At 43.7% G+C, this 21646-nt stretch overlaps 1 protein-coding gene across 29 annotated transcripts in view; it reads left to right on the top strand.

Moving 5' to 3' along the window:
* Nucleotides 1-15758, top strand: part of RBFOX2 (RNA binding fox-1 homolog 2) — a 294708-nt gene extending 278950 nt beyond the window's left edge. For 12 of the 29 annotated variants that reach the window (XM_073213827.1, XM_073213832.1, XM_073213824.1 and 9 more), the window contains 3 exons: nucleotides 8962-9050; nucleotides 9442-9514; nucleotides 10236-15758. In XM_073213827.1, coding sequence (XP_073069928.1) covers nucleotides 8962-9050; nucleotides 9442-9514; nucleotides 10236-10290 — 217 coding nt within the window. In that variant the 3' untranslated portion in view covers nucleotides 10291-15758. Of the gene's footprint in view, nucleotides 1-2820; nucleotides 2864-5011; nucleotides 5044-8961; nucleotides 9051-9441; nucleotides 9515-10235 lie in introns of those variants that run through there. The other 17 variants (XM_073213829.1, XM_073213828.1, XM_073213816.1 and 14 more) reach the window with 3 other exon arrangements.
* Nucleotides 15759-21646: the final 5888 nt, after the last annotated feature.

Genomic DNA, 21646 nt, shown 5'->3' with positions numbered 1-21646 from the left:
TTCCCTGACAAGCCAGCCTTTTTTTTCTATTTCTTTGGTTTGGTTTGGTTTTTTTAAAATATAATTTATTTAATTTTTATTTTCTTTTTCCTTGTGGATATATATATATATATATTTATATATTTAAGAATGCAAGCATGCTTCTCTGCCACTGCGCTTGCCCCTGGGTGCAAAGACTAAGCCTTTGGGTTTCCTGATCATTGCTAGAGTCAGTCTACTGGACATATTCTTTTCCCTTCCCTATACCCACAGATGTTCTGTGTATTACTAAAGCATTTGCGAGATGATCAGCAGGTTTAAAGTCTTATTACTGTCCTATCATGTGCATACATAAATAACAGGACTAGCTTAGCTTTAAACCAACTCTTTCCCTTTTCTGCTTTTCTTCTCATTCCACTTCCCTCGAGATCACTAGAGTTTGGATTTAGGTAGATAGAAATAAGCTTTCTGAACTCTGTGTTTTCCCATTTTACATACTTTGAGAGCATTGTCTTGGGCAGGTGAAGTGAGGAACAGAGGCTAGTGAAGAGTGGGTACTAGTAAGGAAACTAGATATTCAGTGCTTAAGGCCTTTTTTATCAGAAGGCCCACAACCAGTGGATCTCTTCTCTTAAGAGCCGTCTAGATGGAAATGAGTGGCATAATAATGACCTAGACTCTTCCTACAAGCATTGACTCTCATACAAGATGTGTTGAATCTACCAGCCATGCTAACATGATTATTTTCCATTATTTCAACTGTTTAGCTATAGCTAAAGTTCTGGGATTGGTTTGTCACAGATCATCTAAAATAAGGACAAAAGGATCTAACTGGCAAAGAGTCAAAGACTGAGTTTTGAAGTCCTTTATTAGGACCTCTCCAGGTGATCTTTTTCTGATGCAAGCTTGGTCCCACCACCCAAATCATTAAGAAACAATTTTGTAAGAAAAACTTGTCAGCATGAAATTATTCCTTGGGCATAAGTTCTAATTGTCCGGAAATGCTTTCTTCATCCTTACCTGTCCAAATCACTAAGGGCACCTCTTCAGGGAGCCGTTTGCACAGTCTGCCAGAAATTCTCTGGCACTCTTAGAACATTAATGCACCTTCAGGAAGTAGAGTTAGGATAAAATTATCCTCTGAGATACTGTAGCGACTGTATACACTCCTGTCCTACTTAGAGTGGACCTTCAAAGTATGTTTTACTGTAACACAGGCTTAAAGGAGCCTTAGCCATGATGTGATCCTACCCTCTCACTTCATAGATGTTTCTTAGAGAGATTGTAACTTGTCCAGATTACATAAATTATTTGTACAGTAGGCATAAAACCCAACTAAGCTAAACTTTATTACCTCTTTGAGTACTTGAATTAAAATCCACATCAGATGGGTCTCAGTAAGTAATGAAAGTACTTTTCCTGTGCTCACAGTGAAACTTGAGGGTTGGGGAAATATATCTTAACTTTTACACCAAATTGCGCTATTCTAAACATACATATATGCATATGATCTTGGCTTATACATTCTCCCATATATATTAGTATCCATATTCTCATGAAACTCATCTTTATGTTATTTAAGTTGTTTTCTTGAAATCTAGTCTATTAGAGCTTTTCCACTTGAATTATTTCTTAAGTCAAGTTATTTTTTTCTCAGATATCTTCCTTATTTGGTTTTTTTTTTAAGTATGGCCTACTCTGCTTCATTAAAATTTGCCTACTTCCACCTTGTTATGTCAACCAACCAACCGTCTGTTTACAGTTCTCTCATTTCCTTAGTTCATAGCATGTGATTTTATTAAGAGAGATGAATTTTGTACTTGTTTGAGAAAATACTCTTTTGAGTTTTTTTTTTTTTATCTACTAACTGGATCACCTTATCACAGTAAACAAGTAATTCAGTAACCTTGCTGAAATATGTTTTTGAACAGAGGCCCCGTGTTGATGAAAAGAATAAATTGTAATATTATTGTCATTTTTTAGTTCCTATCTGAAAGGAATTACTTGGAGAAAAAATTGGTCACTAGTGCTGAAATAATACCCAAACCCTCTAATGAAAAACAGGAATACATTATAAGGTAACTACTGAGCAAGGCCTAATATAATTATAACTTGAAACTGTATTATTCCCTGTTCCATATGTGAAGCAAAAGAAGTTTCTTAAAAAACGCACAAACAGAAACCTTACCGTTTTACCCTGAATTTGTCCTGCTTCTCTCTGTACATTTTACTCTCTGTGGAAATCTGCCAGTATACTACGTTGAGTCCTTGTTTCCTCAGAAATGCAGGTTAGGAATAGAAAGAGGGGAGGGCCTCACCTAGTGTACACGTACCTGAACCAGAGCTTGTAGAGGCAGCACAAGAGACAAGAGTTCACTTCACTGGTTTTATTTAAGTTATATTAATTTAGAGCGTTAATTGTGGTGGGTTTTTGTTTTTGTTTTTTTCCCAATTCTGTTCTTAGGCCATAATCCCTGCTAGCCAATTTCTTCCTTTCTCTCTCTTTTATGGTACATCCCTCTTTAAAGAATTGATCCCAGCAGTTGTGCCCATAATTTGTAAAAAAAAAAAAAGACCTACTGTGATAAGACTTAGGAATGTATCAGGTAGACGTGTGTGTTCACCCCACCTCTTCTTTTTTTTGACCAGTAGAAAAGGCATAGTTCACCCCAATTCACTATTTAAATGGGATCACAAACTCTTCCTAATTCTCATCCTGTGAAAAGCATGCTTGCATCCAAAGGAAAGAAAAGGCTGGTGGGCCCCTGAGTGGGCTTTTTGTATGATTGTTTTCCTTCCACAGCTGTGTTTTTGAACTGCTCTTCCTGTGTTCTGTTATAGAATAGTCTTACAGGAACCAATCATTAGCGCTAAAATACCTCAGGTAGGAGTGCCAGTGTGACCTGCCAACCAATCAGATTGTGGATTGCAGTGAAAAAATTGAATTATACTAACCATTCCAGCTCCACGTTAGAGATGGGAACAGAGGCTTTTTTGGACAATCAAGACTTGTGAGCGTGTGATCTAAGCCCTGCTACCTCAGCAGTGCACACAGTCAAGGTCCATACATGATAGCACTTCCTCCAAAATTAAGTGCTCCTGTCCCATTGCCACATATCCACACCAGGCGTGTTAAATGCACTGTCCCATCACTGCTGCCTCTTTTAGTTTGTCAGTCACATTTATCCATGGTGTTTAAACTGGTCTTTTATATTTGGAGATCTTAGCACCTGGGGACATTTTCTTACTGTGAAAGAAATGAGAAAAGGGAAGAAATAGAATCTGCCCAAACAGGACTCCTGAATCCCAAATTGGGCCCTGTAGTGAAATCATAGGAATAATCAGGCTGTGCTGCCTGCCATGTAAGTTTCAAGTTCCCTTAAAAATCTACATGTACTAGGACTCTAAAACTGACTGTATTTCCCTTGCCCTCTTTTCCTTCCACCTGAAAATAAGCTCAGTGAGTTCATTTGGGCAATCATGCACTGTTAGAAGGTTTGCAATAGCTGGACGCAAGGAAAAAGAAAACAGTAGATAGCTTTTCACAGTTCAATTAGTTTATTTGTGTGGCTACCCAGCAAGATTTTGGAAAGGAACTAATTAGGGGAGTATGGTACAGTGTTTGGAATGTTGAGTTCATTAAAGATTGTCTCTCATATGTCATAGAAGTAGTAAGTAGAAAATGACAAGGTGATCATAATAGTTTCTTCCCTTAATGCTAATTTTAAATAACAGTAAGATAAGATTCAAATAATTTTCTTTAAAAGTGTTTCCTATCTCTCAAAGTAGATAGGTCTCTCAAGAGCAGTAACAATATTAATTATAAGATTGGTATTCACATCATGTTATTTACATTTAATGAGAAAGGTGCCATATTACCACATAAGAACTTTGCCTACTAAAAAGCCCTTCATACAAGTTCAGTCCAGAACAGTGTTTCTCGGCCTGAGTGGGGAGAAGGTGAGGGAAGAAAGGAGGGAATTAGAATCATGTATGGACAAATAAAGTGATTCCCGGAGGCACAGCTTTGAATCCAAGCCACTTGGAATAGATCTATGTTCTGCGGTAGTGATTTTAAGCATCATTCCTACCATTCCTCCAACGCAGTCACCCCACACTCCCCTTGCCCTATAATTCGGTACACCACATGTAGGGGACAAGCTTTCATTTTGTCTGCTGGTCTTGAAATACACACTCTTCTCAGTGTCACGTGGTATCATTGTCTTCTAGGTAGTTCAAAGAAGGTGTCTTGACATCACATGCTCACCAAAGTCCTGTTTTAATGTAAACCTAAAGCAAAAATATACTAAAATTAATGGCTAGGTTAAAATCAAGACAAGGGGAAAAGTCTACCAGTGTGAGATTAAACTAACAGATATGCAGATAAAGTCAGATATAGGAGGGATGGTATGTAGAACCTTTCCGTTTGATTCTAGTTAATACACAACTACAGAACTGTGCAGAGAAATCATGTGGTCAGTGTGGCAACATTATAAAGTTAATTAGATGATAAAACTTGACTCAGTGGAGTAGGAAATCCCTAGAAGATGACAGTGAGCCATGGAAAACTGAGGCTCAACAACAACAAAACAATCTTAGGGGTAATAGCGTTTTCTTTTGAAAAAGCTGGTTGTTGAAGGCAGGGATAGCATATGAATATGTGAAAAGATATAATGCTTAAATGCAGGAAATATTTTAGAAGAACACTGGGGATCAAAATGTATGGGTATTGACAGAGGGCAAGCACACAAGTGATTGCTGTGGTCCAGGATTGAATCGTTGGCAGAGTCAGAAAGGTTGGTAGGGAAGTGTAGCATTGGGCTGCCCCCATCAGGAGCCCTAGGAGTCATTCAGAATGAATTACAAAGAAATAAGAAGTAATTAATTTTAAAGGGGCACTTGGATCAGACTTAGCCATGCCAAATTATCCAGCTATCAGGGTTCCAGAAAGCTGTCTGTGTGCCCTCCTACATTAGGGTGTGCTGTGGCCATGCTAATCCCCATTTTTTGTTTTATTTCAAATCACACACAGATAGAATCTGCAAACTGCTTCAGATCAAACAGGTCTGATTGTGTGTAAATACATATGTCCTTTTAATTTTTATTATTAATGGTTGCTTCAGTTTTGCATCAGTGCATGGTTAAAAGCAATACACATCAGCTATTTCATGACTTCATATCTCCAAATGAATTATTTCTCCTCTTTTTTTTGTTTGTTTGTTTGTGCAGTCAGCTGAAGAAATGTTAACATCTCACTCTAAACTCTCAGTGGAGTCTCTGTTCCCTTCTCTGATATAACAGATGGGTTACTGCTTGTTATAATTATTAACATTGTGGTGTGGGCCAGGGCTAGGGTGGGCAAGATTGACTATTTCTTTGGGCTGGGGAGGGGCCAGTCTTTAGGGTATGGAATGTTAACTCAAGTGGTGACTGACTGTTTCCGTAATACCAGGTCGTTGTGGCTGCACGCTCTAGTAATTGAGGCTGTGTACTTCACCGAGCTTGTGGTAGAGCCTAGGGCAAACCGCTGTCCCAAGAGAATGCTGGGATAGATAGAGTTAGCCAATACGAGTCTGAACGTGGTGATTTTGCTGGTTGTTTTAGCTCCAGATGTTGGCATGCTTAGTTTTAATGTGATTAATAAATGTGGCGCCATATCCCCTCCCCACGCCTGAACCCTGTGTCTCCTATCCTCTCCCTTCCCTTGTTCTTTTTGAAAAACTTAAGAAACAATATTGAAAACCTTGGTGTTTCAAACTGCACTTGTTCTCATGTTCTATGAAAGACTTCAGATTTGCTACTAGAAATGAAAGCTGAGAAAAGAGTTTCTCATTCTGAAATCTGGAGTAGAAATAAATATATCTGAATTTTCTTTGCCTTATATTTTGAGACACATATTTTGTTCAAAGTGGCAGTGTAAATAATTTGGAGTAAGAATATATCTACAAGAAGTAAATCCATGATACACAATTCAGCTTTTCTAATTTTGGGGTAGTCATTGATGAATTACCCGGTTAGTTTATGAAGGTATTACCTGTCCATCCTAAACATAGTGTCCCCTTTAAAGAGCCTCTCTGTAGCACCATTATAAGGTAATTAGAGTAGTCATGTTGAACTATTATTGGCTTTAAAAAAATAAATGGAGTTTTTCTAAATGCTGATACTCTTCTCAAGCCTTTTGTTTTGTTGTCAATAAAACATTTGCATCCCTTTCCTCTTTTCCTGAATCTGAGTAGCAAAGAACCTCACCAAATTCAAACACTAAACTCCAAATTCACTTTTCTTGGGAGGAAACTACTGCAGGTAGATTCTCTCCATTTCCTTCTGGCTTGGAAGGGAGCTTCTTCCATACTATCTGATCCATTTTAAAGGGTTGCTATTAATAACAGTACTGCAAAGCCATTGAGATTCTGATGGTTTCTTGTAGCCTGAGGAAAGTGAGGGGAATGGTTCAGTAACCTCGTTCAGAACCTCTTTTTTCCAGAATTAGTGCAGTACAGCGGAAAGCTGTGGTTTGCAACAATCCCCAGTATCTCTAACTTTACTGAGACTTACAAGAGTCAGAATCTCTTAGTGAGAATGTGTACCTCTGCCTTATGGCAGGAAACTTCAGTTTTTAAATTTTACTCAGGTAAACATAAATTGGGCATTAACTGCTTTATTACCTTGACTTTTAAAATTTTTTAAAGATTATTTTGGTGTTTGGAGGAATGCTAAAAGAGACAAACCACATAATGCTTGTTAAGTTCTGCTAAAGATAGCCTAGCTGTAGATTTCTGGCTAGCAAACTTTAATTCTAAGCTAATGAAAACATCTCTAGTTAAAATGGAACACTGAGCCCAGAGATTCATTTAAAGCTTAAAATTTCAACTACAGTGATTAGCTCATTGCTTCGTTTAACAAATGCTTTTACGGCTTCATTTCTTCTTTAAAAGTTAAAAAGAAATAAGATGAAGAGACACTTCAGTTTATACAGAATGTGTATATGTATAGATAGAGCTGTACCTAGGGAAGAGCTCTGCTTATGGATACAGATTTAGATACAGATAAGCAGTGAGTGTGTTGCAGCCTGGATGTTTACTTTGTCCAGATCAGTATGGCCTGCCTGTTCCCGTAGACATGGCTAGGTTTCAAAGGAAACATGTTGATCACATATAGCCCCCGACGGTGCTTCCTGCCACATCCCTGGCAATTACATTTCATTGTAGTGTTTGGTAATATTAATTGCATTTTCTTACTTACATGAATATCTGTAGAAGAATTTGTAACTGAGAAAGAAATGTTTATTTTTTTAAGTCATTCTTAAAAAATACTTAGGAACAAATAAGAAATGACACATAACTATTGAAATCCAATAAGAACTTTTTAAATATATATTTGAAGCTACTTCTGATAGGTGCATGCAACATAAATTTAAAGAGCAAGAGGAAATTTTCCTCCATAATGCAGTTTCTTCAGTTAAAGAAAATGTAAACTATCAGAAAGAAGCAAAAAACTTTTAGGATGCCTGTAAGAAATTATAAACAGCAAGCTAGAAGCTGGCACATCAGATGGCTAAAATCAGGGGTCCCTTTAGAAAATACATTTTTTCAATCCTAAGAAAGGATAGAGAAGTAAATTTGAAATTCCTTTTTGATTTAGCAAAAAACTAACATCCAAAGAAATAGAACAAGGCAGAAAGCTTCAGATGCCCATGAGAAATGGACACATCTATAGACTGCTTCAGAAACAAAATGCTGTGCTGTTGTTCAAACTGAAATGGCATCAAAATGGATCAGTTGAACAGAATTATATTTGATAGGGAAAAGACAGTAATAAAAAGTCATACCTGAATTAGGTTTACATGAAATAGGTGAATTCTAGAAGGGCAAAGAAAAAGAAGGAAAACAAGGGCTTGCCACCTTGTAAAATAGCCTGTCTTGTGTGGCATTTGTTGGAATCATCTTCGAAATACTTTATCAAGACGTACGTTCACTCTGACAGTGCAAAACCTTTTGGGCATTTGGTTCATCTGAACTGAGGTGAAAGGATGTGAGAGTTTGAAACCCTTTAGGACTGAGAGGATATTGGAAACATTGGAAGAAAAGCTCCAGAGCCTGCCACAGGACTAGGATGTGAGAATCTCAGAATCTTTTAGGGAAGGGAAATAAATGCAGTTAAATGCTTGGAGGCTAGAGGGCAGGTTTCCTTAATCTGTTTGAATCCAGTTGAAGGATCCAGAGCCAGTTGTAATCTGATTTTCCTAAACCCGAAATATAGACCATAGTTGCCAAACTTTCCCTATAAAGGGTCCAGTGGTAAATATTTTCTACTTTGTAGGCCATAAGGTCTCTGTCACATTGCCTATTTTCAAAACCGGGTGTCACACTGCTGCATTGGCTCATAGACTGAAGTTGGCCAACCCCTGACACACACTGCTTTTTCCTTCTAAATATTGCCTGATAATCTTAGCCTCTTGGCACACATGTTAGGCCTGCTGGAGCATAGCATTATGCAAGGCCTTCCTATTACATGCTGTGGTCCCTTAATCGATCTGAGTACACAGCAGAGAATCTGAAGCTAGCACATAAAAATGTAATGTTTTAATTCTAAAATTTGCATTTGCCATCAGTCAGATAAAATTCTCCCAACTTCCTGTAAATATTTTTCCTGTTGAAAATTCCAACAAAGACTGTGACATGAGACAGATCCAAAATCATATCTTCATTTCTTAAACCTGAGAACAGGCCCTACTAATATAGTTGATTGTTGTTACTATCACAGATTGGAAAACATTCCTGCATGGGGTGGAGCTTGCTTAATTTTGTGCTAGAGGAATAACATGTAGACTGATGCAGTTTGAAACATTCTCTTCCCATGTGTGTGTCTATGTTCGTGTCTGTCCCTGTGTTGTGTGTATATGTTTGCGTGTGTGTGGGTGTGTGTCCATCTGTCTCCTGGGGGGAGAGGTGTCTGTAAAGCCAGTTCTCTTCTCTCCTGTAGGGTGGATATGCAGCCTACAGATATGCACAGCCTGCTACTGCAACCGCAGCCACGGCCGCTGCAGCTGCTGCCGCCGCCTACAGTGACGGGTATGTACCTCCACAGGCTCCGTGCGGCCACGGCGCCAGCCCCTTTTCCTCCCTCAGCCATTCCAAACCGGAGCTCAGCACGCAGGCTGCCCCGCGGGCTCAGCCATGCCAAAAGTATGGCCCCTCTTGCTTTTTCTTGTCTCCTTTTGGCTTTGACCCCGATGGTCCTCTTGTCTTTAGCTCCTTTCTTTTCCTTTATTAGAAGTATTTTATAATTTTGTGGAGTTCACGCATTTTGGAATAGAAATAGAAAGGTTTTTTCCGTTCTGCCAGATCCCTAATGGCATTCCAAGACCAAGTGACTGTAAGTCTTTAGCACAGGAAACCCTTTGATTTTTTTTTTAGATCACCAGTGTCCCTTTATCTTCCTAATTGTATTTCTTCTTTCCAGTTATGGCAGGGTGTACACAGCTGACCCCTACCATGCCCTGGCCCCTGCCGCTAGCTATGGAGTTGGCGCTGTGGTAAGTACTATGTACCTTTTTTTTAAAAAAATTATTTTACTCCTTAACTTTTACCTACAGACTACAAAAAATCTGTAATAAATTCAACCCTTCTTCCATTGCCAAAGTATCCAAATAGGACTATCCAGACATTCATGTCTCCCTTATCTGCGTTATCGCATTAGCCACATGGCCTGGTTAAGGGCAGCAGAAAGGAATGAACAGTGACAGTCTGCCCTGAGTAACAGCGTTGTTGGTGAGACAAGGGACAGGGTGACGTTTTGTATGTTGGCTCAGATGTCAGATGCATACCTGTGGCATAGTTTTACTGATAGGTGTTAGCTAAGACTTGGGGCATAAGATTCTCCAGTTTTCACACCTAAGCTTTTCAAAAAAGTGCATCTAACTTTCAAATCAAAAAAGATGCCAAAGGATGTCTTTGCTTTTAAAATCAGACCTAGTTTTAGCTGTATTGTATTTCCCTTCTGTGCTAATTCATGTAAATAAATGAACCATTATAAATGCCCTCTCCTTGAGAATATCAGGTCAGCAATAAATATTTAAGGCTGTGGTTTGAGTACCTTAGAGGCATCTTGACTTCACTGCACTAGGCAACATCTAATCAATTGCTGTGAAGCTTCTAAGGAAACTGTTTTTCCGTATCCCTTCTCAGGACATTTTTCTTCATTTTTGATGCTTCTCTCATCAACTTTTTAATTATTTTTGTCTCTGATTACTACAGGCGAGTTTATACCGAGGTGGCTACAGCCGATTTGCCCCCTACTGAAGTGACGTGAGACCCCTGCAAATGGGACAGCCCCCAGTTCATGAGGCCTGGCTATTGCAATATTTACTAGTAGAGGAACTCTATAGCAAGATGAAGAGGAAAAACAAACAAACAAACAAAAAACCCACAAAAAAAGAGAGAATACTTTTTTATACCTCACTATGTTCTTTGAATATGTATTTTTCCTTTAAATTTCTGCCTTTAATTCTTTTGTTCCAAAGATTGTGCATTTTTTCTTTTTTTTCTTTTTTTTTTAACTGTGGTAAAAGAAAAAAAAATAATGCATTTCCATGTCTGTATGTCCGTGCTTAGCTTATTCTATCACAGAAGAGACAGTTAATGAGGACAGAGAGACATTAGGAGCTGATAAATACATCTGGTCAGAAATCAGACAGAATTACCAAAGTGTATCTGGTGCTGAATGGCTGGGGGACAAACAGAAGTGGAAGAGATCTTTTTGCAATGGGATATTCTTCTAGTCTTCTGGATTTCTGGTCTTTGGCAGGCAATTCTGATTGGCTATGGCTGGAGTGCACAAGCTGATAGATGATAGGGATTTGTGCTTGCAAAGCAGGAGAATTAAAAAGACACTTTCCTCTCCCCTTCCTTTTGGTCTTCTCCATTGTTTTTACAATCATCTTACCCGTTACCTGCACAGCCTGAGACAGCTGGCATAGTTTTTGGTATTATAATATTAATATTTCCAAACATGCTCTCAGACTGTGGATAATAAACACCTCATTAGGAAACTGATCTCAGAATGAACTCTAGAGTATGAGAAAGATCATTCTTCTCTTTCCTATAATCCTAGCATTCCTGCTGGGCTTCTTGCCCTTTAACTGAACCACAGCTTAGCTCATCTGTCCTTCCACTAACTCCCTGCACCTATGTCCTCAAGATTCGGGAATTTAGGACCCAGGGACAGAAGATGAAAATAGCCAATTGCTGGATTTCCCCCAGGTATCTGGGCTTGGCTTGAAGATTAGAAATACAAGTTATTGAGAGCCAATGAAAATGGTGAGTGAGGGAGAGAAGAGGATGTCAGATGAGGTCTGCAAGGCACTCTGATATTCCTCATCTTTCTCCTGCACAGAACTCAGTACAAAGTAAAACATGTTATAAATACTCTGTTGGCAAAAGATAAAGCTCCGAGTCCTAGGTCAGTTGTCCTGGGAGGGTTGCTGAATAGGGCATGGAAGGGCAGCCAGGGCACTTTGTCCTTGCTCCAAAGCCATAGGAATTTTCATCTTCCAGAGCCTTCACTTCTTTGTCTTCAGTCTTGAGCCCTCATGGCCATTCCACCCAGCTTCTCATTTTCCTCCAAAGACACCTAGCTCAGCACCCAGAACCGCTGGTACACACAGCATGACAGAACATAAAATACAGAACCCTGAGCTTGCTCCCTGCCTGTATTGAAAGGAGGGTCTGAAATGGCAAGGATCTGATGTACTGCCAAGAGTCATGGTGGCCACAGCAGTGAGTCACCTGGCTTCAATTTTATATATGTTATCAGGTGAGGGAGAAAGTGTTTCTCTTCTAATTATTGCTGTTATTGGTAAAGACAAGGGTCCTGCAGCATTTCCATAATGAAGGCATTAGAAAATAGAAAAGCACGGTCTGCGTGGCTCCCTGGTCTATTGGTACTAGGGTGACCTTTCACCCAAGGGATAGCTAGCTGCTAAAGGGAGTAATTCAGAGACATGGAGCTTCTGGTTTGTTATGGGTTTGTTTTTGGTTTGTTGTTTTTTTGTGTTTTTTTTACTCCTGCCTCCACACATGTTCTTGACTGATAACTGATTCATGTCCCTGAATTAAAATGACTGACATGTGACAGTATCAATTATTCTTTTGTAAGCAGAATGATATGTCTGGGAGGGACTGGCCTATCGTGTATAATACATTTCTTCTCCCTCTTTGGAACCTTCTCTCCTAATAACTGGAAGAGAGGCTGTGCCTGACACTAGGGGAGACATCAAGGAAGCTAGAGGCCTCGATGCAATTCTTTTTGATTCTGGGGAGGAACGCAAGAATAGACACCAAACTGCCCAGTCCATTGGCCATTTTTTAAGAGTTCCCCTCCCCAAGCCAAAGTTTGGTTTGTTGCCGATACGACAATTTTGCTGTTATGTATATAAATATTTTAGTTAGAGGAGAGGGAATGGGGTGTGAGGCTTTCACAGTTCTAGGGAATGGGGGCAGGGAGAATTTTTTCTTTCTTCTGCTTTTGTTTTGAGAGAGTGTTTACTGACTAATGAAACAGAAATTGTGTGTCATGTTCAAATAGGGGCCATTCACACAAAATGGCAAGCCACAAATCAGTGGAGAAAAGGCAAAGTTCTAAATGGTTGTATCCATAGCAGGGGAGGAAAATAGGGGAATGAACTTAATAATTTTCCATTCCTTTTTCCAAGAAAGAGATAAGGATGATGGAAAAGGTGGAGAAGGCAGCTCCCACAGCCCTTTTAACAGAGGCAGAAGCTTGAGTTTGAGGTACCTTTTGTGCATTTCAGTTCAGCTGGTTCTGGCTGAGGACTCTGTGGACAAGCTCGGTGCTTTCCAGTGGGCTTCTGCTGCGTTTCCAGGGACGGTTCTAATGTTCTAATGCTGCTTCCTCCAACTCCCTTTTTGAAGCAAGACTAAATAGGGTTCTGCTTTTGATGGCAGGCCTCTGGGCTCCAGTGCCTGCCTGAGAACTGAGGTTCCCATGAACACCTAGACATGACTGTATGAACCTCCCCATCTGCTTTTGAGCTCTGAGGCTCCATACAGTCAGCCTCCTCCAAGGCAGGTTCCTCAGCATCAGTGCTTGTGGACTCTGACCAGTTCCACTGGACTGAGAAACAATCAGGAGAGATGTGGCATCTTGTGAGTTCATTAGAGGGTGCTGGCTGGTAATTCCAGAACATACTAGTGCTGAGTCACAGAACATGAGTGATTTTGACAGCTTTACTGTAGCTTGTGGCAGGGACTTTCTGTACTAAGCATCTTACTCTTAAGAAGCTGGCCTCCTTTAAAGGGACCTCTAGTGAAAACCTTTGTCAGAATATCCCTTTGAGCCCAGAGAGCTATCCTTAGGTCTTTTCCAGAATTCCTTGTGTTACATAGTTCAACTCTCATTAAACCAGATTAGCCATCGTGATTTCATCATTTTTAAGGCTCTCAGGTTTTATAAAACCTACTATCAACATCATCCTCCCAACAACCACAGTCAGAATTAAGCCACTTTTCTTGTTCCTTGAAAAAGAAGGGGACTGGGGCTCAAAGCTTAGTTTAAGGGGAGCAAGTGAAGATCTGTTCAGTAGAAGTCAGTGATAGCAGCTTTTCCTCAAAAGTGTGATTTCTCAGGGCTGAACTGCTCTTAGTTTAGGATGTACTTTCCTAGAGATACAGCAGGTAAGTCAGCAAATCACCACCACCCTGTAACTAGTCACGTGACTTCTATATGAGGGAGATGTCAGCTCGGGACGGAAGCAACCCTAAGGGTCTGCAAGAAGGGCTTGAGAGCCCCCTTCCCTCTTGTAGGAGAATGAGGCCGAGCAAGGGACAGAAGTCTGGAAGGCACAGGCCTGGAAGCGGGAGAGGGGGCATTTGAACCCCCTTCTGCCAAGATTAGCCTCTGCTCTGCACTGGCAACCCTCTAGCACAGGAACATTTGCAGAATTGCAGACTTTTCCCCAGATAACTAGGAGGAAAGGGACTTCGGGGGGGGTGGGGATGGGGTAGTGGTATTTTAAAAGCAAAAGTTACCTGTTTGCACTGTTTTAAGATAGGAAAAATAGTGGGCAAGATGAACATCAAATGTAATTTGTGTATTTTTATTTTGTCATGCTCTTGAAAATGTTTGACCATTTGTAGTATACACCAGTGAAACTTGATTCTCTGTCACATAAAACACTATTTTTTTGGAAATGTTACTGTCCAGTAGCCTCTTCCCTGCCTTTCCCTTTTCCTGTGTACTTCCTTCATACTTGCTTTACTGATCAACCAGGCAATAGCCATCCAAGAGCTGGAGCACAAAGCAGGTCCCTTTCCAAGTCGACTTTGGGTGTCCTAAGCCAGCGTGTGCCCTCTGGTTTAGTGAGCGCACTAGAGTCCCTGGCACCTGTCTTTAAAATAAGGCTTGCAGACCAGATGACAGCAGGTGATTGAATTTGTAAATCAGATGCACTAGGAATGAGGAGCTGAGGGTGGCAGGGATTTCTCAAGTATTGCGGTTGGCTGTAGTAGCTGAGTTCTTATCCATGTTACCGGAACTGTAGCCAGTTACAGTTTACTCAGGAAAACGGTAGATCAATTCAGCCATGGTAGTGCTGGTTGGCAGGGATTGGTAACTGAGAGAACTGCTCATCAGCCAAAACTCAAACCTTGCCTTTAAGGAGACTGCCAGCGAGGGACGTGGGCCTCTCTGTCTGGGAGTCATACACATGCCGGTGTCACAGGGCCCAGCTCACACTGGCAAGCAAAAGGGAACATCGATTCTCTTCTCTCCCCACCCCACTTCCTTCCCCTGTTACCAACACCAGATTCCTGGGGGTACATGACTTTTTGAATTTTTTAGGAATGTTTTTCAGTTTGCTTTTTCCGGGGACTGATAAGTGCTTTAAGCAATGTCTATACCCCATGAAGACTCCCAGCTTAGTCATTTTCTTGTATTTTTCTGTTCACAGTATTTTTGTGTGCTTGTTTTGGCAGCTCATTTTAGCTGTATTATATATCGAGTGATGAATTGATCGTTTTTCCCTAAGGGATATGAATTGTTTTTCTCTTGTGTTATAATTCTGCTTGTGAATAGCTGGAGCACACCTGGGGCTGACCCGCGTACGCTGGGGCTGCAGAGTGCTGAGCGTGCCAGTGGAGGTGACTTGTCCCCGATGGGCTGCCCTGCCCGAGTCTCTGAGCTTCTCAGCCCACATCTTTGCAAGGCTAAAAACGCCGCAGAACCTCTCCTCTCCTCCCCAAGCCCCATGGCAGGGACAGAACCATCCCTACGTGCAACATGCCGTTTCTCTGGCCCCTCCCGTTGCCATGGCAAAACAGGTACCTTTGGAGCACGGGGCCTCACCTGGGATGCTTGTATAATTGACCATCTCGCCTTCTGTTCCCCTCCCCAGAATCACTTCCTAGGACACCCGAGCTGCTTGCCCAGGGTCCTGTTTCCCTGCGACTCCAGAGAAGCACCCCAGGGCTTTGTGACAGTCTCTATCCCCACCCCCTTCTCGTTAAGAATCATATTGTATAGTAGCTTTCAGACCATACAGTATTCATCGGGTTACTCTTATTATCAAGTAGCTGGAATTGTGAAGGTCGGAGTAGTTAGATCTTTAGCTTTTATTCCTTATTTTTTTGTATTACTACCCATGTGTATAAATTATTGATCATGTTGCTGGCTTTTATAAACTCTAAGTGAAGGAGGAGCCCTGCCTCTGCCTTTGCAAATGGTAATGAAGCACTGTTTTTAAATAAAAGAGAGAAACACCACTCTTGGGCCTGTGTGTGCTTATCCTCTGCTCATGTTGCTTCCTCCTGATGCTCCAAAGGTGCCACTCGGACTTGACTTCTTAAGATGGAGAGAAGGCTGACCATGACACTGGCTAGATGTAAGGCCCTCTCAGTCGTGCTGAGCCCCAAGGGAGACGAGGCCAAGGCCAGGCAAGCCCTTCTCTGGCTGCCTCCAGCCTTCACTGAAGCTGTTTCTATGCCGCTGCTCTGAAGCCGCCTTTCATTTCCCCTTTCGTCTGCTCCTGGGCTCCCAGCTGCTGCCGTCCTGAGCCCCAGGAGCCGCCCTCCCCACGGTCTGCAGCCACGCTCCTGTTGCTCAGTGGGGACTGCCCCTCAGAGGGTCCCACCCGCCCTTTTCCTCACCTGTGCTTTCTCAGCCATCCCTCCTGCGCTGGTTTCTCTGCCAGTAATTCTCAAATTCCTGAAATGCTCCGTAATCTCCACTGCCCTCTCCGCTCATCTTCCTTCCTATTTCTCAAGATGAAGGCCATCACTCAAGTTCACAGCCTTCCCAGTTCTACTGGAAGAGGCCTTCTGCATGTCCCAACCTGACCCTGCATCCTGTCCTCCCACCTTCTCAGGGACCTTGCTTTGTTGTCCCTGCCTGTGTGGATACCCATTTCCTTTCTACTAGTCCCTGTGGCATTTAAACATGCTTAAATGTTTTAGCATTAACAATAATTTGGCGAGATACCAAGTCCTCTCCTCCGTGACAAACCAGAGTAAATCTCTGCCCGCTGACTCCCATGGCTTGCTCTTCACCCAGCTGCTGTCTGGCTTCTTTAGGACCCTGAAGCAGGCCCCATAAGACCACAGCCAGTGGACACCTTCGGGTGCACTGACCTGGTAGCATTCAGCACAGCCCCGCACTGTCGAGACCCTTCCACGTGGGTGTTGGGCTGTGACAGGCCAGGGGAGTGAGTTGCTCGGCTTCCACCCTCTGATGCAAGCTAGCACATCCGGACTTTCCTTCTGAACTGCTCTGTCTCCACCGTTGCTGAGCAGCCCCCCAGCCACCAAGTCTGTGTAGACAGCCGCCCATAAGCACGTACACTGATGTGCTGTGTACCAAGCACCCCTCACCCGGTCTGTGAGGCCTTTACACCATATGCCCTGCTAGTTTATTTGTGCTCTGGCTCCCTATGCTGGCATGCAAGACCCCAGAGGCCAGGACCTTGTTCCCATCACTGGTATGGCATACATGGGCTCAATAAATATTTGTTCAATTACTTTTTTCAGTGTTTTATAAAAAATACTACAGATCCCATCCCACCTGCCTCCATGTTACCACTCCTAGTAATTACAGGGGACACTTCCCAGAACCGCCGAGGGGGCCTCAGACAGCGCGTCTCCTCGGGTCTCCCTCCTCTTAGCTCCAGGCTGTTGCGGGGTTGTGTTTGCAGCCCGTAACATGGAGGAATGAACTGTCCCTCTGGGACAAGGAACAAATTTGCTTCCTACCTGCTAAGAAAGGCAGGTCCCCAGTGGTCCTCAGCCGCAGCGCAGCCCGCCCTCCGGGCCTGTAGCCCTGCCTGGCTGGGACTTGGGCCCACGGGAAGCCATCCTGTATGCTGGTGCTCATGCTGTGGCTCTGCTGTGGCCTTCGTCTCTCACCCAGTCTTGTGTTTCCTTCTAGAACTCGTGAAACAGGAGCAGGCTAACTCAGTAACTCAGGTTCTGAAGATGGAGAAGCCAAATCCCAGAGCAAACAATATTGTCCCAGGTTCAGAATGCGAAAACTGAAGCGCAGAGATGAAATAACACCCAGTCACATCAGTAGGAAGTGGCAGGACCAGGAGCCAAACCAGGCAGGCTGGGCCCCGGGCTTGTGCCCTTTAACCTCTGTGCCTCTTGTAGAAAGCCCCGCAGAATGGGGAGGGCAGGGGGTTGGGTGCGGCCTGTTTGCAGCTGCTCCCACTTCGCAGGGCCTCTTTGTCCACCTTTCCCTTAAAGCTTGGTGTCCCCAGGACTCTGTGTAAGCCTATCCCTCCCCCATCTGAACCCTTGAGACACCAGTTTCTGCCTGTCTGCTAGTCAGATGCATAACTGGAGGGTTATGCTCTCCAAAGCCTGGACACGTGCCCAGCTGCAGGCCCACAGCTCCCAAATGTATTGTGCTTGAAATTGGCTTTCTACCCAAAGCCTCTTGTGTTCCCTCCATCAGTAAATGGAATGAAAGTTGGCAACAACCATGCTAAAACCATAAGGAGAAAGGAAAGAAAATGAGGGTGAAAGATCTTGCTGAAGGGATGGCATGCTCCCCCCTCCACCTCAGTGTGTGCGGGTGGCCATGTGGCCCTTCCTGATCCAAGCACCAACGTTCTAATAACACCTCTCCCATCCATTCCGCACTGCCGTCTGTTGTCCTGGTGCCCAGCCTCTAAGCTCAGGGAGGGTCCTGGTTCTGACCTTTCCACATCCTCTCATGGGCAGTCAGTCTGCAAGCATAGCTGCTCCTGGGTCTCGAGAAAGATAGTAACAGTGCCCTGACTCGGCTTCCAGTAGCTCCCTCTTCCCACCCAGCCAGTCCTCTGCACTTCTACCTGGATGCCCCTTCTAAAATGTGTATGATCACATCATCCCTCACCTCAAAATCCTTGAGAAATTCGCATTTTCCAGAGCCTAAAATCCAAATTTCTTGACATGGCATCCAAAGCCTCCCCACTCTGGGCCCAGGCCACTTTGCCCACCTGGCTCTTGTGCGCTCTGCCCTGACACTGGGGCTGCCCGCCCGGACAAGCCACACCTCCTGACGCCCCACCTGTGCTCCTCCACCTGCCTCCAAATGAAGTTGTCCTCAACCTTCAGGGCACAGCTCAGACATCACCTCCTGACCTCCTTCCCTCTTTGCTCCTCAGCTGCCCATAGTCCTCGGGTGAAGCACTGGCCACTCTGACATCTGCTTACCAGGGGCTGAGTAGGTGCTGGCCTCTGGACCAGACTGGAAGCACACACAGGCAACTCGTCTCTAGCACACAAAATCAGATGCTCTTTACACATCTGATTTTGTTGGCCTGAACCCCTCCTCCTCACGTAAGTCTTCCTGTTTGACAGGCTAAAGCTTTTCTATTCATTCAGGATCAGCCCAGGTCTGCAGCATCCGTCAATCAGACAAACACTGGTTGTGCCATCTATGGAAAACTGGACCTGGAGAGGCTGGATTTTCTCTTATAAGATCTTTGTACCTGTCTCTTCCCCCATCAGACTGAGCTTAGAGAGGGCAAAGGACCAGATTAAATATGTATGGCTTCCTAATGTCTCACTGGGCCACCTGCTGCCATCATATATACCATACTGAAGGTGCCACAAAAAGACACAGACTGGAACACACAACCAGAGGTGTGACAGGCATGGGACCAGGTGTGTTTCTACAATCCAATCACACATAATCCCCCAAAATTTTACATAAAACCCAGGATGAATTTAAGACAAGGGTCAGAAAGGTGGCTCCCAGCCTCAGGCTCCCATTTCTGTGCCTGCACTGAGGGGTACTTGGACTGTACCCTCACTCTCTGTGCCCCCAAGCTGCAGGTGGGTGTTGTGATGGCAACCAGTGACATATTTCATGGTTTGAAGAGAGGACTCAGTTACAGGAAGCAGCCAGGCCTCTGTTTCTCTCTTGGCTGCACCAGGCTGTGTGCTCTCGGTCAAGGCTCTGCCTGCTACCACACCACTTCCCCATCTGCAGAAGGTTAGACGAGAACAGAGATTCTGAGAAGTCTGTCCCAGTTTGAAGTACTGGTGCCATGTTGCTGATAGTGGAACTTATCTCCACTCATGCATTCCCACCCAAGTGTTTGGTCTTTCTCAGGGAGCCAAGTTCCTTCTACTTCACAGCAAACAAAAGGCCTGAGCCCCATAAGAAGCTTTAAAAGTTGGCACCACCCAGGAGCTTGCCTGGAAAATGACACAGCAGTTTTAGAAACTACCTCATCTAGTTCCAGGGCGTACATCAGAGGCTGTCAGGCAAAGGTGCAAGTCAGAACTACCATTTGCAAACCCACCAGTTCTGACAGCTGGCCTGGGTGAGTCTGGGCATCTGGATTTTGTGAAGAGGCCAAAAGTGATACTAGCCTGCACTCCGGTTGCAAACGGCCAGGCTAAATGATTTTGGATTGTGCCATCGTCTCAAAGGCTGGAGACTTCCAGAGGTCTCCTGAGAGACACAGAAAGGAAAAGCTCACAAAAAAGGCTCACAATGAAGAATGCAGCAGCCCAGTTTGAAAAAGACAGATGCACCCCTATGTTTATCGCAGCACTATTTACAATAGCCAAGAAATGGAAGCAACCTAAGTGTCCATCAGTAGATGAATGGGTAAAGAAGATGTGGTACATATACACAATGAAATATTACTCAGCCATAAGAAGAAAGCAAATCCTACCATTTGCAACAGCATGGATGGAGCTAGAGGGTATTATGCTCAGTGAAATACGCAGGCGGAAGAAGAAAAGTAGCAAATGATTTCACTCATCTGTGGAGCATAAGAACAAAGAAAAACTGAAGAAACAAAACAGCAGAAGCACAGAACCCGAGAATGGACTAACAGTTACCAAAGGGAAAGGGACTGGGCAGGATGGGTGGGAAGGGAGGGATAAGGGCGGGGAAAAAGAAAGGGGGCATTACAATTAGCATGTATAGTGTAGGGGGGGCACGGGGAGGGCTGTGCAACACAGAGAAGGCAAGTAGTGATTTTACAGCATCTTACTACGCTGATGGACAGTGACTGTAATGGGGTGTGTGGGGGGGACTTGGTGAAGGGGGGAGCCTAGTAAACATAATGTTCTTCATGTAATTGTAGATTAATGATAACAATAAAAAAATTTTAAAAAAAGAAAAAGGCTCACAGTGATGTTTCAGTGTTGGTTCATCGATTGTCACTGCCACACCGGTGTGGCTTGGGAGAGGGGACATGTGGGAGCTCTGTGTTTTCCACTCAATTTTGCCCTAAAACTGCTTTAAGAAATAAAGTCTATTATTATTTTTTTTTAAGGCAGAGAAGGAGGCTGCCAGGCTAGTATAGTCGGTGACAGCTTCTGAGCTTCTGCACTATTTAGTCAGGTCACTCTTCCTGAACCCATTTGTTCTCAGATTATCTCCTGCTCCACCTCCATGGAATGCTTCTATTTTTGATGAGCAAAATTCTAAACTCCTCAGCCAGGCACTGAAGGCAGCTTATGGCTCTGGCCTCAAGCCATCTTTCCAGACTTGGAATGGGTGATGAGAAACCCAAACTGAAGGAGGCCTGGAGGTCACCCCACTAGGCTGCAAGCTCCCTGAGAGCGGGGACTTTATCTGTCTTGTTCACCACCGGGACCTAGATCATAACTGAGGTCCCCAAGAGCAGGGACTAGAAGGAATCTGACTCAAGGTAGGTGCGCACCACCCCTGCCAGCCATCTAACCCACCCCACCTCTGCTTTCTCTCCACACTAACTCCTGTACCCATGCCCTTTCTGCCACTAAGACCCCTCCAGACCATTTCTTGGTGAACATTCCCAACATGCTCCAGGCTCCCCCTCCCCCATCTCTCACCTCTGTGCTCTCTGGCATTGACTTTATTCCTACCATACTGGGCTTTGTGTTGTGTCATTTGAATTCCTTGAGGCCAGGACTGGACTTTGTGCACCTCTGTCTGCAGTACCAGACGCAGACCTAGAGCTACCAGGCGTCCCTCAGCGTGGGGGCTACCAGGCCCACCTTGGGTTTCAGGACAAAGAAAGATGCCTCCAAGCAGAGCCCTGGGCTGTTGGCACCACACAGTGAATGTAGATCTACTCACTGCAGAGACATGGACTCAGGGACCCAGAAAAGGAGAGCAATGTGCATGAGAAAGCCTCTCCACCCACCTTCAAGGTGGTCCGCTCTCC

This window comes from Manis javanica, chromosome 10 (genome assembly GCF_040802235.1).
Source record: "Manis javanica isolate MJ-LG chromosome 10, MJ_LKY, whole genome shotgun sequence".
Taxonomy (NCBI): Eukaryota; Metazoa; Chordata; class Mammalia; order Pholidota; family Manidae; genus Manis; species Manis javanica.
The sequence above is the reverse complement of the archived record's forward strand: the minus strand, read 5'-3'. Positions and strand labels throughout refer to the sequence as shown.